The sequence below is a fragment of the Physella acuta genome, unplaced genomic scaffold, assembly GCF_028476545.2.
Source record: "Physella acuta isolate Inbredline_101_S28 unplaced genomic scaffold, ASM2847654v3 ptg001228l, whole genome shotgun sequence".
NCBI lineage: Eukaryota > Metazoa > Mollusca > Gastropoda > Physidae > Physella > Physella acuta.
In genome coordinates, this window is record NW_026732745.1 from 17,824 (window position 1) to 31,084 (window position 13,261).

Sequence of the window (13,261 nt, forward strand, 5' to 3'; positions counted from 1 at the left end):
CGTTTTAAGTAAAAAACATTGTCAAGGTTCCGTTTAGATTTGCTCGGTATTTCAAGTGAAAGTTGAGAGGAAAAGCAAACTTAGACTTGTTGTTTTGTATCATAGGTTGGTTGATGTAGGTTTAAGGTTGTTTTGGTCTTCTTGATATTTAATTCATTAAAATATGTTGTAAAGTAAAAAAAAAAATATAATTGCCAAAAACATCGCTTTGATACATTGTTATTGTAGAAAAAAATATAGCCGTATTAAAGTGTTCATCAACATACGTTAAGTAATTAGACTGTCTGGTATTCAGGTTTTAGTGATGGAATGTTTTGTAGTTCATTAACTACTGTTAATATTTAATATGAAGTTTCATTGCTGTTTTTGTGTTTAGCCGCTATTCACTTGGATACTGCTGTTTTATTTCTGAATTAAAATAAGAACACTTCGGTTGATTTCCTGTGTTGTGGTTATTTGATACTCATTGACCCCCTGTATTGGTGGTAGTTTGTTTATTTGTGCTGAAGTATATCCACGTAGTTTTATCCTTCTCCTTGCTTCATCTCTAAAACAGTTTACATATAGGTGCTGAGTTTTTAATTGTCCCTAATTAAAAGACAAGTGCTGTTGAGCATCCGGTTGGTGCCAGTGTGTGTGTTTGTTTTAATGCTCTTCTGTGCAACCAAGGCAGAGCGTTTAGGCTTAGTAGACTGGGATTTCTCCTGCGGCGTTCGTTTCGCTATGTACGTTTGGATGGTGACACTATGACGGACTTGTACTGGCTACCATTCCGTCCTCCACTGAAGGACAGTGGTCACCTCCATCAATGTGGGGCAGCATGATGGCAGTAGGCGAGATGCACCAGTCCGGCCCCTGCTACAACGGCAACATCGGCAGCGGGAGTTACGCCCCTTTCGGCTCCAACGGCCCCACCAACAACAACATCATCAACAGCCTGCATCACAACGGTGGCGGCAACAGCATCATAGGTCAGCATATTAACAACAGCAGCACGAACAATGGGGGCGGCGTGAGCGGGCACCACCCGTTTCACCATCCCCACCACCACCCCCTCCCGCCACATCACGGCGGAGGGGGGATGGGGGGCTCCACGGGGAATTTCTCGGATGTGTACCACAGCTGGATAGATGACTTGTGTAAGTTGACATTAAATTTACCTGTAGGGTAAGGGTAGGTTTACCTCTAGGGTCAGATTTACCTGTAGGGTAAGGGTAAATTTACCCCTAGGGTCAGATTTACATGTAAGGTTAAGGTATTTTTAACCCATAGGTTTGGCTAAATTTACCTTTAAAGTTAAAATAGGTTAACATCTTGGCTCAGATTTACCTATTCAGGTATGTTAAATTTACCTGGAATAATCAATAGTGCAATATTAGGTATAGGTTTGATGTATTGGTAAATGTATCTGTTAGTGTTGTGTACAGTTTTTTATGCCTTCAATTTGTGTTTATATGTATACAATGCAAGTTATTTAAAGTGTATACTTATTCGAGTATTTGATTTCTTATTCATAATATAGATTGAAAAGTCAACCTATACTAGTTATGTACATATTTTCGTTGATACAATATTAGTTGGAAGTTTCTAAAAAATAACTTAATAATGTACCTACATTGAGTTAAAAAACAACTATTCAGCCATATGAAAGCCTTCAGCATTGAGCGACAATGGCCATGCTCAGTTTTGATCTAGTAGCGGGCTTCCCTTTTTAGTCTCATAAAACATACTGCTCTCTCTTGTACACTCTGCATCTATTTTTATAATACGCATATAAGTTTAAAATAATAATATTCGGAAACATAAATCGGGATAAACTTTGGGAACAAAACAATAGTAAACTCTGACTACCAACACTTATTTAGCAGTGTTTCTTTCAGGCTTATCTGGGGGTGGGGCGCCCTCTGGACGAAATAAGAAAGATACTAAATTTAACCACACTAATAACTGCACCTATAAAGTTTTAAATGCTCCCCCCCCCCCCGAGCAAAATGTCTGAAAGAAGCCCTCCTATCGCAGCACTCCATACCTCGTTTGTCTACATTTGCTACTACTACATACCATCTATCCAACAAGTGCCTTTTATGCCCTTAACATTGCTAATACTTTCCTGGTCAACATCCCTCTGTACCAGTAGAATGCTACTATCTGTGTACACTTTATTAATAGCCCGTCTTCATTTTAGCCGGACTTGTCTCGTTTTGCTGACTGCAGTCATTTTTTCCCCCTGATTTAAAATGCGTCACAACACCGGTTTAAGTTTGTAAACAGAGCTGAACGGATTAAAACAAAAAAAAAACCTAATCCATGAAATCAATTCCAATGTCCCATTATTTTTTTTTTATGCTATTGTCCTGGCTGTCAAAACATCATTGATCGATGTTGAACAATGTAAAAAGCCGCAATAAGATAATTCAGACGAGCCGTGTCGTTAGCTGTAGGAAATACTCGAGTGTCGTGTTTACACTGCTGATGTTCGAGACCTCACGTGAACCTCACATCTTCAAACCTTGACCTGAATAGCGCGTGGTTATATCCCCCCTCCCCCCCACACGTCCTCTTTATCAAACGCCCCCACCCTCATTTTTTTCTCTTCTGGAGTAACGTGAATTGGGTCACGTGTACTGAGGGGATGAAATGGAGGCGCCACTGTGTGGTGATGTTCTGATCTATATTTAGTTGTGGGTTTTAAATACTGGAAGGGGGGGGGGGGTAAATGGTAATAGGCTTACACTGTTGTAAGGATGCTTAATTTTCTTGTAGAGGTGGGGGGGGGGGGTCATACTGTAACATTACTCTTCGCATTTTTATGTTAGATATAACAAATTGAAAACGTGATAAGTTAGGTACGTGTATAAACTTGCGTGTAATTCTCATAATTATAACCTTCAGACATTTTTTTCAAAATAGTAATATAAAATCAGCTGCCCATTATTCAATTTATACCAAGTTTTAATAAAAATGTTGATTATAGGGGTATGGCTTTTGGGATCGATATACAGTATTAGTGTTAAGTTTTTCGATTTTCGTTCATCAATAGCGGCATCAGAGGCGATAATTCCACACTTATTGTTTTTATATCGTGAACACCTTTGTACCGACATAAAAGGAATCTGTACCGACGTAAGACAGGTTAAAGGTTATTTCCAGACATGGGAAGTGCAGATCCATACGACTTTCTGCTGCTCTGTGTATATCCATGTAAACGACAGACTTCCTGACATGGAGTCTACGTGAAAGTCTTACTTCCAGACTTTAGGAATGCTTGTCCATTTATGACATTCACATATTCATGCAATTTTTTTTTATCTGCTTGACGCATTTAAAGGGTTTATGTAAACGACTTAATTTCCGACATTTGGAGTCCATGTAATTTGCTGACATTTGGAGTTGATTTCCATGTAAAAGACTTTCTGACATCTGGAGTTTATGTCTATGTAAAATACTTTCTGACATTTGGAGTTTATGTCCATGTAAAAACTTGTTGACATTTGGAGTTTATGTCCATGTAAAGGAATTTCTGACATTTGGAGTTTATGTCCATGTAAAAGACTTTCTGACATTTGGAGTGCCCTGGGTGCAGTCGCCATTTTACCATGTCAACAATAGTTGCTCTCGGGACGACGTAAATAGAGAACTAACGAGTTCCCTCCCCATGCCTAGAACTACAACGCTGTAGATAACCTTTCTTCATCCTGACGCGAATAACCGCAGGCCAACTTTATGAGAGGAGTAGCCTTCTCTTCGTTAACGGTTTCATGCCGAAATTACATGACTACAAAGTTTAAACATTCGTGTTTTTTTTAATGCAATAAGCTGTTATTTCCTCGCTGATGCTTTGAACTCGTGTGGGCAAGAATTCGCAGTTGCTAACCTGAATGTTAGTTTTAGTTCGTTGGGAGTCAGCTCTAATGGGTACCTGGATTTTGTTGGGTGGTAAAATATATGTTTGGACATTGTGCTGCCTACACTCTGCCTTCAAGTACCGAGTTCACAGAATTTTAATAGTTCGTTGGGAGTCAGCTCTAATGGGTACCTGGATTTTGTTGGGTGGTAAAATATATGTTTGGACATTGTGCTGCCTACACTCTGCCTTCAAGTACCGAGTTCACAGAATTTTAATAGTTCGTTGGGAGTCAGCTCTAATGGGTACCTGGATTTTGTTGGGTGGTGAAATATATGTTTGGACATTGTGCTGCCTACACTCTGCCTTCAGGTACCGAGTTCACAGAGTTTCAATAAAGGACTCTACTACATCTGCCGTCATTCCTGTCAAAGCTTTACAGGCATACTACTTGTACCTTTAAACAACTAGTAGTTAGGTTTTCATTGTGCTAAAAGTCTTTCAGCGTTGTTGCTATTATGGCTTTTCCTCTGTATATACTAGGTAACACATGTAGAAAAACATTATATGTAACGTTGCAGTAAGTTTTCTATTGAAAGAAAAAATAATCATTTAAGCATTACAAGAAAATCTATATAAGTAATACCGAATTCACAGAATTTTAATTAAGAACTCTACTACATCTGCCGTCATTCTTGTCAAAGCTTTACAGGCATACTGCTTGTACCTTTAAGCAACTAGTAGTTAGGTTTTCATTGTGCTAAAAGTCTTTCAGCGTTGTTGCTATTATGGCTTTTCCCCTGTATATACTACGTAACACATGTAGAAAAACATTATATGTAACGTTGCAGTAAGTTTTCTATTGAAAGAAAAAAATCATTTAAGCATTACAAGAAAATCTATATAAGTAAAGAAAAAAAATTGAAAACTGAATCTGTATCAACTAGTAGTTAGGTTTTCATTGTGCTAAAAGTCTTTCCGCGTTGTTGCTGTTATGGCTTTTCCCCTGAGTATACTATGTAACACATGTAAAAAAAAATATGTAACGTTGCAGTAAGTTTTCTTTTGAAGGAAAAAAAATCAGTTCAACATTACAAGAAAATGTATATAAGTAAAGTAAAAAAAAAATGAAAACTAAATCTGTATCAACAAGTATCAAGTCCACTATCTGGTGTGTTTGGACAGTGTGTGTAAGACTTCACCCACGCACTGTCCACATTAAGATAAGCCTATCACAGTTTGCCCTACATGGCACTTAAGATCGGATGTCGACTCTCTACACAAGCTGCTGGGGCCACATTCATTCAAGTTTCTCTCCTGGTTGTCAATGGGAGAGCTCATCGCAGTATAGGGGGTCTGCATGATAAGTCTGTTAAGTTCATCACAATATGGGGGTCCACATCCAAGTATGAGGTTCTACATCCAAGTATGGGGGTCCACATGATTTTTTAATCGCTGTATAGGGGTCTGCATGATAAGTCTGTAGGTTCATCACAATATAGGGGTCTGCATGATAAGTCTGTAGGTTCATCACAATATAGGGGTCTGCATGATAAGTCTGTTAGGTTCATCACAATATGGGGGTCCACATCCAAGTATGGGGGTCCACATGATTTTTTAATCGTTGTATAGGGGGTCTGCATGATAAGTCTGTAGGTTCATCACAATATGGGGGTCCACATCCAAGTATGAGGTTCTACATCCAAGTATGGGGGGTCCACATGATTTTTTAATCGTTGCATAGGGGTCTACATGATAAGTCTGTTAAGTTCATCACAATATGGGGGTCCACATCCAAGTATGAGGTTCTACATCCAAGTATGGGGGTCCACATAATTTTTAATCGTTGTATAGGGGTCTACATGATAAATCTGTTAAGTTCATCACAATATGGGGGTCTGCATGATAAGTCTGTGTTCATCCGAGCATGGGGGTCCACATCCAAGTATGGGGGTCTAAATCCTATTATGGGGATCAACATGATTTGTTAGGGGATCTACATGATAAGTCTGTAAGTTCTTCCAAATATGGGGATCCACATCGCTGTATAGAGTCTTTATAACATCATTGATGTATGGGGTCTTTATGACAACACCCTTATTTCATCGATCACTTAGTTCATTAATATATGGGTATCTAAATAACTAATCAACGATGTATCATGAGGGTCTATATCACGGGTTCCCAACCTGGGGGTCGCGACCCCCCTGGGGGTCGCGAAGGTCTTTCTGGGGGGTCGCCAACTGGTATACTAAACCTTAGTAATTTGAAACACAACATAAATATTTAGAAGAATTTTTGAAATTCGGCTTCATTAACATCACTGGAAATGTAATAGAGAAGAAACAAAGCGCACTGTACAAAGTTGTTCTCAGTCACGAATCTATGAAATCTTTAAAACTAAAACGTCATTTGAGACAAGTCATTCGGAACACACCGGAAATATATGGAGTTCTTTCGTCGGTAAGAAGCTAGTTGCAGACGCCAGAGACTTGATCAGAACAGGATGTTTTCACCAGCATTAGTGCAAGCATCAAATGAAGTCGCGACAGAAAACGCCAAGCAAAAAAAAAACAATAGGAGAAAATCTCACCAAAAGCTTCATGTACTTAAATGTTAAATAACACATTTTTATTGAAATTACGCTTTCACCATTGTTTGCTTTTCAAGTTGATAAATTAACAGACGTGAGTTCGTGTTCGCAGTTGCTGTGTCTATATTCATGCGGATGATAGCAAAGAAGAGTTGCTCTTTTGTGAAGATAACATGGAGAAAATAAATAGGCCTACCTTTTTGAAACTGGATGATTAAAATGGGTTAGAACGGCTGTGGGGGTTTGTACGGATGGCGCGCCATCTATGTTTAGCTCAAAATCGGGCTTTCAGAAAACAAAAAAGATTTAGCTCCCTAACCACTACCCTAACCAATTGACATCAAGAGTTCATTGCTAGTATAAGGCGTAAATTATATAAAATCTGGAGCCTTCAAAGAACTGAGAAAAAACATTAATATAGATCACGAGGTTCTACTCTTCTACACTACAGTACGCTGGCTGTCAAACGAAATGTTGTAACTTGAGTTTTTTATTGAAATCTGAAATCAAATTGTTCTTGGAAGTGCAAAGAAAACATGACTTTTTGGTATATTTAAAACGACATAGAGTGGTGGTTGGAGAGAGTACCATACCTAGCAGATGTGTTCGAACATCAAGATAAGCTTAACCTGAAGCTTCAGGTAAAATGAACGGATATTATAACTTTCCATGATAATCTTGGGGTACTTTTATCAAAACTGCAAAATCGGCGAAGAAAATAAATCTTGGAAATATTGTAAATTTGAGTTATTTAAAATTTCGAAAGAAGCGATTTCTGGGCATCTTGAATCTCTTGAAAACGGACTGCATCGCTATTTCTCTGAGCTGAAAAAAAGAAGAATCTGCATTTACGCATTACCTATTCTCTTCTTCCCTTGATGTTGCCAGCATTCCCGTTGAATTACAAGATGAGTTCTTTTATTTGCAGAATGATTCAGAGTAAGATGAAAAACGGCAGACACAATTTTGGTGTAGTATTCACCATTCGTACCCAAACATAAGATTGATTGACTTTTCGAGAATACATTTTCAACACTATTCTTCGATTAAAAACAAAATTAAGATAATTATAATGACATAGGTTGGTGTTAACAAAAAAAAAATTTAATTAAAAAGTTAACCACGAAGGTTTAGTGAATAGTATGCAATTTTACTCACGCTATTAAAACAGTTATCAAGAGTAGTTCATATTGAAAGTCTACTAGAAAATCTTATTTTAGTGCTTATTAATTTCCATACTAATTTCGGCTTTTTAATTCTATGGGGGTCGCGGGTCACTTACTTTTTATAAAAGGGGGTCGCCACTCGAAAAAGGTTGGGAACCACTGGTCTATATGATAGATTCGTCAATATATCGATATATGGGGATCTAAATAACTAATCATTGATGTATCATGAGTGTCTAAATGGCAAATTCGTCAATGTATCGATGCATATGGGGGTGTAAATGACAAGTAAGTTCAATGATATACGAGGGACTATAAGAGACAAATATGGGACGGAGTGGTCTAGCTGTAGAGAGCTGGACTGCTAACCCGTAAGTCTCGAGTTCGAATCCGGGTTCAAGTCAGCAGACCGTCCCTGAGTCCACCCAACTCTGATGGGTACCTAACTCACGTTAGGGAGAGTAAAGGCGGCTGGGCATAGTGCTGACCACACTATCTCTTCATATGCCGAGGTCACAGAAACAAGTGAACTCTACTTCACTTGCCCCATAGACCGTCAGGTTTGAAGGGAAACTTTACTTTACTTATAAGAGACAAATCAGTTATATCATCGATATATCATGGGGTCCAAATTATACGTTCGTTAGTTCAGCGCTGAATGTTCGTCTACATATTAAATACTGCAAGCCCCACGTTAACGAACCTCCCGCTGTTTAATTAGCTATGTCAGTAACTCAGTAATTCAACACTGGCAAGGTAAGATGTCAGCTGTCTTACCTTACAGCTAATCCTTGCACCCAAGCCAATGTCAGTATCGTTAGGTTCTTGTTGTAAACAACTAGATCTAGATCTACTTGGTTTGATAATGGGAGGATGTATTGGGAAATACGATAAAGTAAATGTAATCTAAAATTATTTACTTGACATTTCACTAGTTAAAATCTTGTCATGTCCATTTTTATCGCGGTGGTAAAACATTCAAGCCACGGTACATATAGTGTTTTTTTTAGTTCTTGCTACTAAATTTACTTCTGTCAATTGTACCCCACTCCCCCTCACAAAAAAACTCCACTAGTTTCGATATATTATTGTCTAAATTGCCATAATCACCAATCTTCATCCTATGCTGTATAAATAAATGCACGAAACCAACACAAATAACATCAACGTCAGTAGAGATAAACCAGCAAGAGAGATCAGCTAAAAATTGCCTTGACCTGTTTAGTAGCTCAGCGCTTTAAATTGGGACAAATCCATGTTGCTCCGAACCGGGGGAGGGGAGGAGGGGGGATTTGGCCCAATTCCAAGCTGCTACCAGCAGGAAGGGCGTTTTTTTTTTCTTGGCTTGTTTTAAATAGTTCAGAGTTCACTCACCTTTATTGTGCTGATCTATCTAGTTTGTCTGATATCTATTCTCTATTACTTTATGAGTATCTATTAGATATATGTTGTGTATAGAGTTAGACTGTAAAATATCTATTGTAGTGCAAGTTTGTATCTTTTTCTTGTAAAGATCAACAGTAAATGTGTTTTCGTTTCAGTTGTATTAGTTTCAATTTAGAGATCAGTATAATAAACTATTCCTAAATATCAAGGTTTCTTTGTTATATTTAGCTATGTTTTCATTGCGTTTCAGTGTAGAGATCAATATAATGACCTATTCCTAAATATCGAGCTTTCAATGTTTATATTTAGCTAAGTATTCATTATTGAATTAATTCGGAATGTATACTACTATTACTACATTAGCATTTTAATGAAAGTGTTTTTTGATATTCAACAACTGAACTTGAGTTCGTGGGATGATAAAAAAGTATAATAACAAATGTGGCTAAAGTTACAGTAAACCAATTAGAGATACACCACATTAGGCCTTGATGAATGCTATACAGAAACAGCGATAGTATTCTGTTAGATATAATCTTCCAACCTTTTTCTATACAAACCTAGATCTCGTACATACACGGAAAGGTTGTACCATTGAATACCATTGTATTAAAAGATCATGGGAAAAGCGTGCTTTGTTTCTGTTATATTACATTTCGAATAGTTCATAGAATAATTTCACCCCCCCCCCCCCTACAGTGTAGAAGAAATCAGTTGGGCCCGTCACACCGTGCCCCGTGTGTTTGTGAAGGTATCCGCTATCCATCGTTGAACTTTGCCACCGTCTTTCTGTCGGTTAATCCAAGCCGGTCTCGTCCTAGAGACGTCACTCGGGAGATAAAGCCTCGTGTAGGATATGATTTTATATGTCAGTCACTTGTGTAGTGTCCTCACAGTTAGTCTTTTTCGTCATATGTATGTGTATATGTTTATGTATATTATGTGTATGTGTTTGTGTCTAATTTATTGTTTGAAAAATAATCTACAACACATTACGATGTCAGTATTGATTAGTCATTTTGAAAATTATGGAATTGTGGTCAAGCATAGTACGCGATTGCCAATCCGAAGTTTTCAGTTCGGTTGTCCCTTTGTGCTTATACTTCCCCATTATCGGTCATATTAAAACAATACATTCTACTTCATATTTCGCCCAGTAAAAAATGCGTAAAATATGTTATATCGCTATTTTCAGTAAAATAAAAGTGTCCAGTTACTCATCAAGTAATTTAAGAAATAAATCCACTTTGTTCAGCATATCATCAATCTGTTGATTACTTTTTGCGCGTATATTTATTCGAACCGAACAATTCCAATTAAGCGGTTTAAAAAAAAAACCCTGATTGAACGAGTTATCTCGGTGTCTATGAACTCTAGCGTGTACCCCGTGACTCCCGTACGAGATTGACTTAAACCCAAGTCCACCTTGGACTTAGTACTCCAGCCACCTGTTGAGTTATTCAATTAAGATAGGGCTTTGTTGACTTTTGTTCTACGCTTATTGTCCAAATCATCGGACACGCCTACGCTCTGCTTTGCACACCGGTGCAGTATTGGATGATTCTCGTTCATCAAAGGCTATGGGCTATTGGTTATTTTAATAAGACGATGGTTCGCTAATTTATTGCAGCGCATACTTGAAATTCTTAGTTGTTTTTATTACGTGTGAAAAAAAATGGTCCTTTGATTTTGTACTGATGAAGTAAGGTTCGCGTATTACTTTGACATAACAATATTCCTAGCCGCTGTTTTAAAGCAAATACAATTAGAGCTGGGTGAACTCTGGGAGACCGAACTCACTTTTGGTCAGCGTTTTGTATACTCGACCTGGTCGTCTTAGTTTTTACTGCATGCAGTGTGGCAAACAACAGATGATGAAAATGTATGTATCTCGTACATACACGCCTTAACACAAGCTTGCTTTAGAGGCATCAAGTAGCCCATAAGTAGTGGCATACAACTGTGAGGCACTTAGTCGTATTTTTTTCATGCCGACACAACTACTAATGCAACTTCTCATCTCTATTGACGGCACCACACGCGAAAGGCAAATTTTGTTTTGTAAAAAAAAAATTGAATTTTTTTAGTTTATTTGTATCCAAGCTATTTTTGATGCTTTAAACAAATTAACAGTGCCATAAAACAATTTTATATTGTGAAGTTCTCTTCCCTCCCCCCCCCCCCCCTCACACCTGGTAAGGACGACGCCCCCACCCGCCCCCCACTATCTAGCGACAGGCTAGACCATCCACCAACTTGAAGTAAGACTCTCCTTCCATTATCTGACCACGTCCTCGCCATGGTCCACACACAACCAATCGCCTCACTCCGGACGTCCCTTTATCTTCACCCTAAACTCGTCCTTACACTAGAGTTACGCCTTATCTACGCCCGGCTTGTAATCGAATCCTCTTTGATGAGCGCAACTCGCTTCAATTGGGTTCACTTTGTCGTGTTCGCCGTTTTCAATTCTGTAATAAACGGTTGATATTACGCGTTTATTTCACGGAGAATATGTTGTTAAAAAATTTACACGTTTATAGTAGTATGAATAAGTCCCAGTTCACTACCAACGTAAGAATTTAAGTTTTGAATACCGATCCGGCTAAAATTTTAGTATAGAGATTATTCATGAGCCCAATCTGACCATTATAGATTAACGGAGAAGTCTCGTGCTGACCTTACTCATAAAAAATATGACCCCTGCCGAAAAATACACACAGACACCCAGTAAACAAGTCCGACAGTAAAGCAAATACATTTCTCAACAATAGAAGGTTCAAATACTGATACAGTCAAGGTATTAGCGTTGTCTAGCCAACCTTGTTACCCCTGCCGGGTAGATAACAGTAAAACAAGCACAAAAGTAACAATACCAATATTTCTCAGCAGTTGAGTCCATACAGCGCAAACAACTGTATCGGGTTTTGTGAAAAGTAGACGTAGTCAACATAGTTTCGCTTGTTTACGTATCCTTTATTCTTATCCTTCAATTATACGAAAATCATGAGTTTAAACACACATAATTCAGTGTTGTAGTCGTAGGTTTGCCTTAAAAAAAAGTTTTTCATAACTGGCATTCAACAACTCGTATTTTGATTGTAAATCACCTCCCCCTCCCTCACAACACACATACAAGCTGTTAGGACACATGTGGCAAATTACTGTTGAATGATAAAACACTAATATTAACATACAATAAGGCGTTTGTAGGATCATGGCCACTGTAAAAGTAGGACACGTTGTGTTTGTATTTTCTAATAATTGTTTCATCCATCGTTTTCTAATAAATGTTTCATCCATCGTTTTCTAACAACTGTTTCATCCATCGTTTTCTAACAATTGTTTCATCCATCGTTTTCTAACAATTGTTTCATCCATCGTTTTCTAACAATTGTTTCATCCATCGTTTTCTAACCATGGTTTCATCCACCGTTTTCAGACGAAGATGGGGCATCGTACATCCCGCCCGTGTCTCAGGCCGTGTCGGGTGAATCAGTGATGACCATCATCAGAGGTGAGTCCACGTCATTATCTAGGTTTAACCCATCCGTCCGACTTTTGGGTTAGGCTTCTCAGATGAAAAATAATCAATTAGGTCCTAATTCAACTGTTGATCAATGTCTTAATTCAACTGTTGATCAATGTCCTAATGACACTTTTACTCTAAAAGTAATAGTTTCCAGATTGTCAAACATCTTGATACAGTTTTGTTGGTCCAGTTTTTCTAACTTACTTTAGTTACAAATATTTAATTTACAGGTGTTACCTTTACCCTCCCCTTATGAGTGATTTTCCACTTAAGGCGATCTCCCCCCCCCCCCCCCCCACCCACCCTCTTATTACTTCCCACACAGAAATTGTATATCGTGCACGACAAAATAGAGATGTTTTTTGTACGCATCTTTTCAATAGCAGCAAAGAGTGATAAGGTTAAAACCTATAGAGCGATGACTATCTCTGTCTAAAAAAAAAACATTCTTCCAATGGGAGTGTTTCTGTGTTAACACCGGTTCATATTCGACTCGATTTTAATTATCTGTTCACACGGGAGCGGTTCTATTTATAGTTAAAACGCCTCTTATATAATTTAACTATTTTACGTCGCCTACGTAGTTTCCGGCGGCTTAATATCATATTCGTTCTGCCCCTACCTGCCTCCTTACATATTCGATATGCCCGCCACATGCCCTGATATAACCGATATGCCTACCACCTTTCCTTAGGCATAACCGATATGCACACCACCATTTATTCAATACGCCTGTATGC

General features: G+C 38.2%; 1 protein-coding gene across 1 annotated transcript in view; it reads left to right on the forward strand.

Moving 5' to 3' along the window:
* The first annotated feature begins 1,079 nt into the window (after nt 1-1,079).
* The window catches only part of LOC131957269 (putative nuclear hormone receptor HR3), a 65,753-nt gene continuing 53,571 nt past the window's right edge, over nt 1,080-13,261 (forward strand). Inside the window, exons 1-2 of the mRNA XM_059322003.1 lie at nt 1,080-1,139; nt 12,432-12,506. Coding sequence (XP_059177986.1) covers nt 1,082-1,139; nt 12,432-12,506 — 133 coding nt within the window. The 5' untranslated portion in view covers nt 1,080-1,081. The remainder of the gene's footprint in view (nt 1,140-12,431; nt 12,507-13,261) is intronic.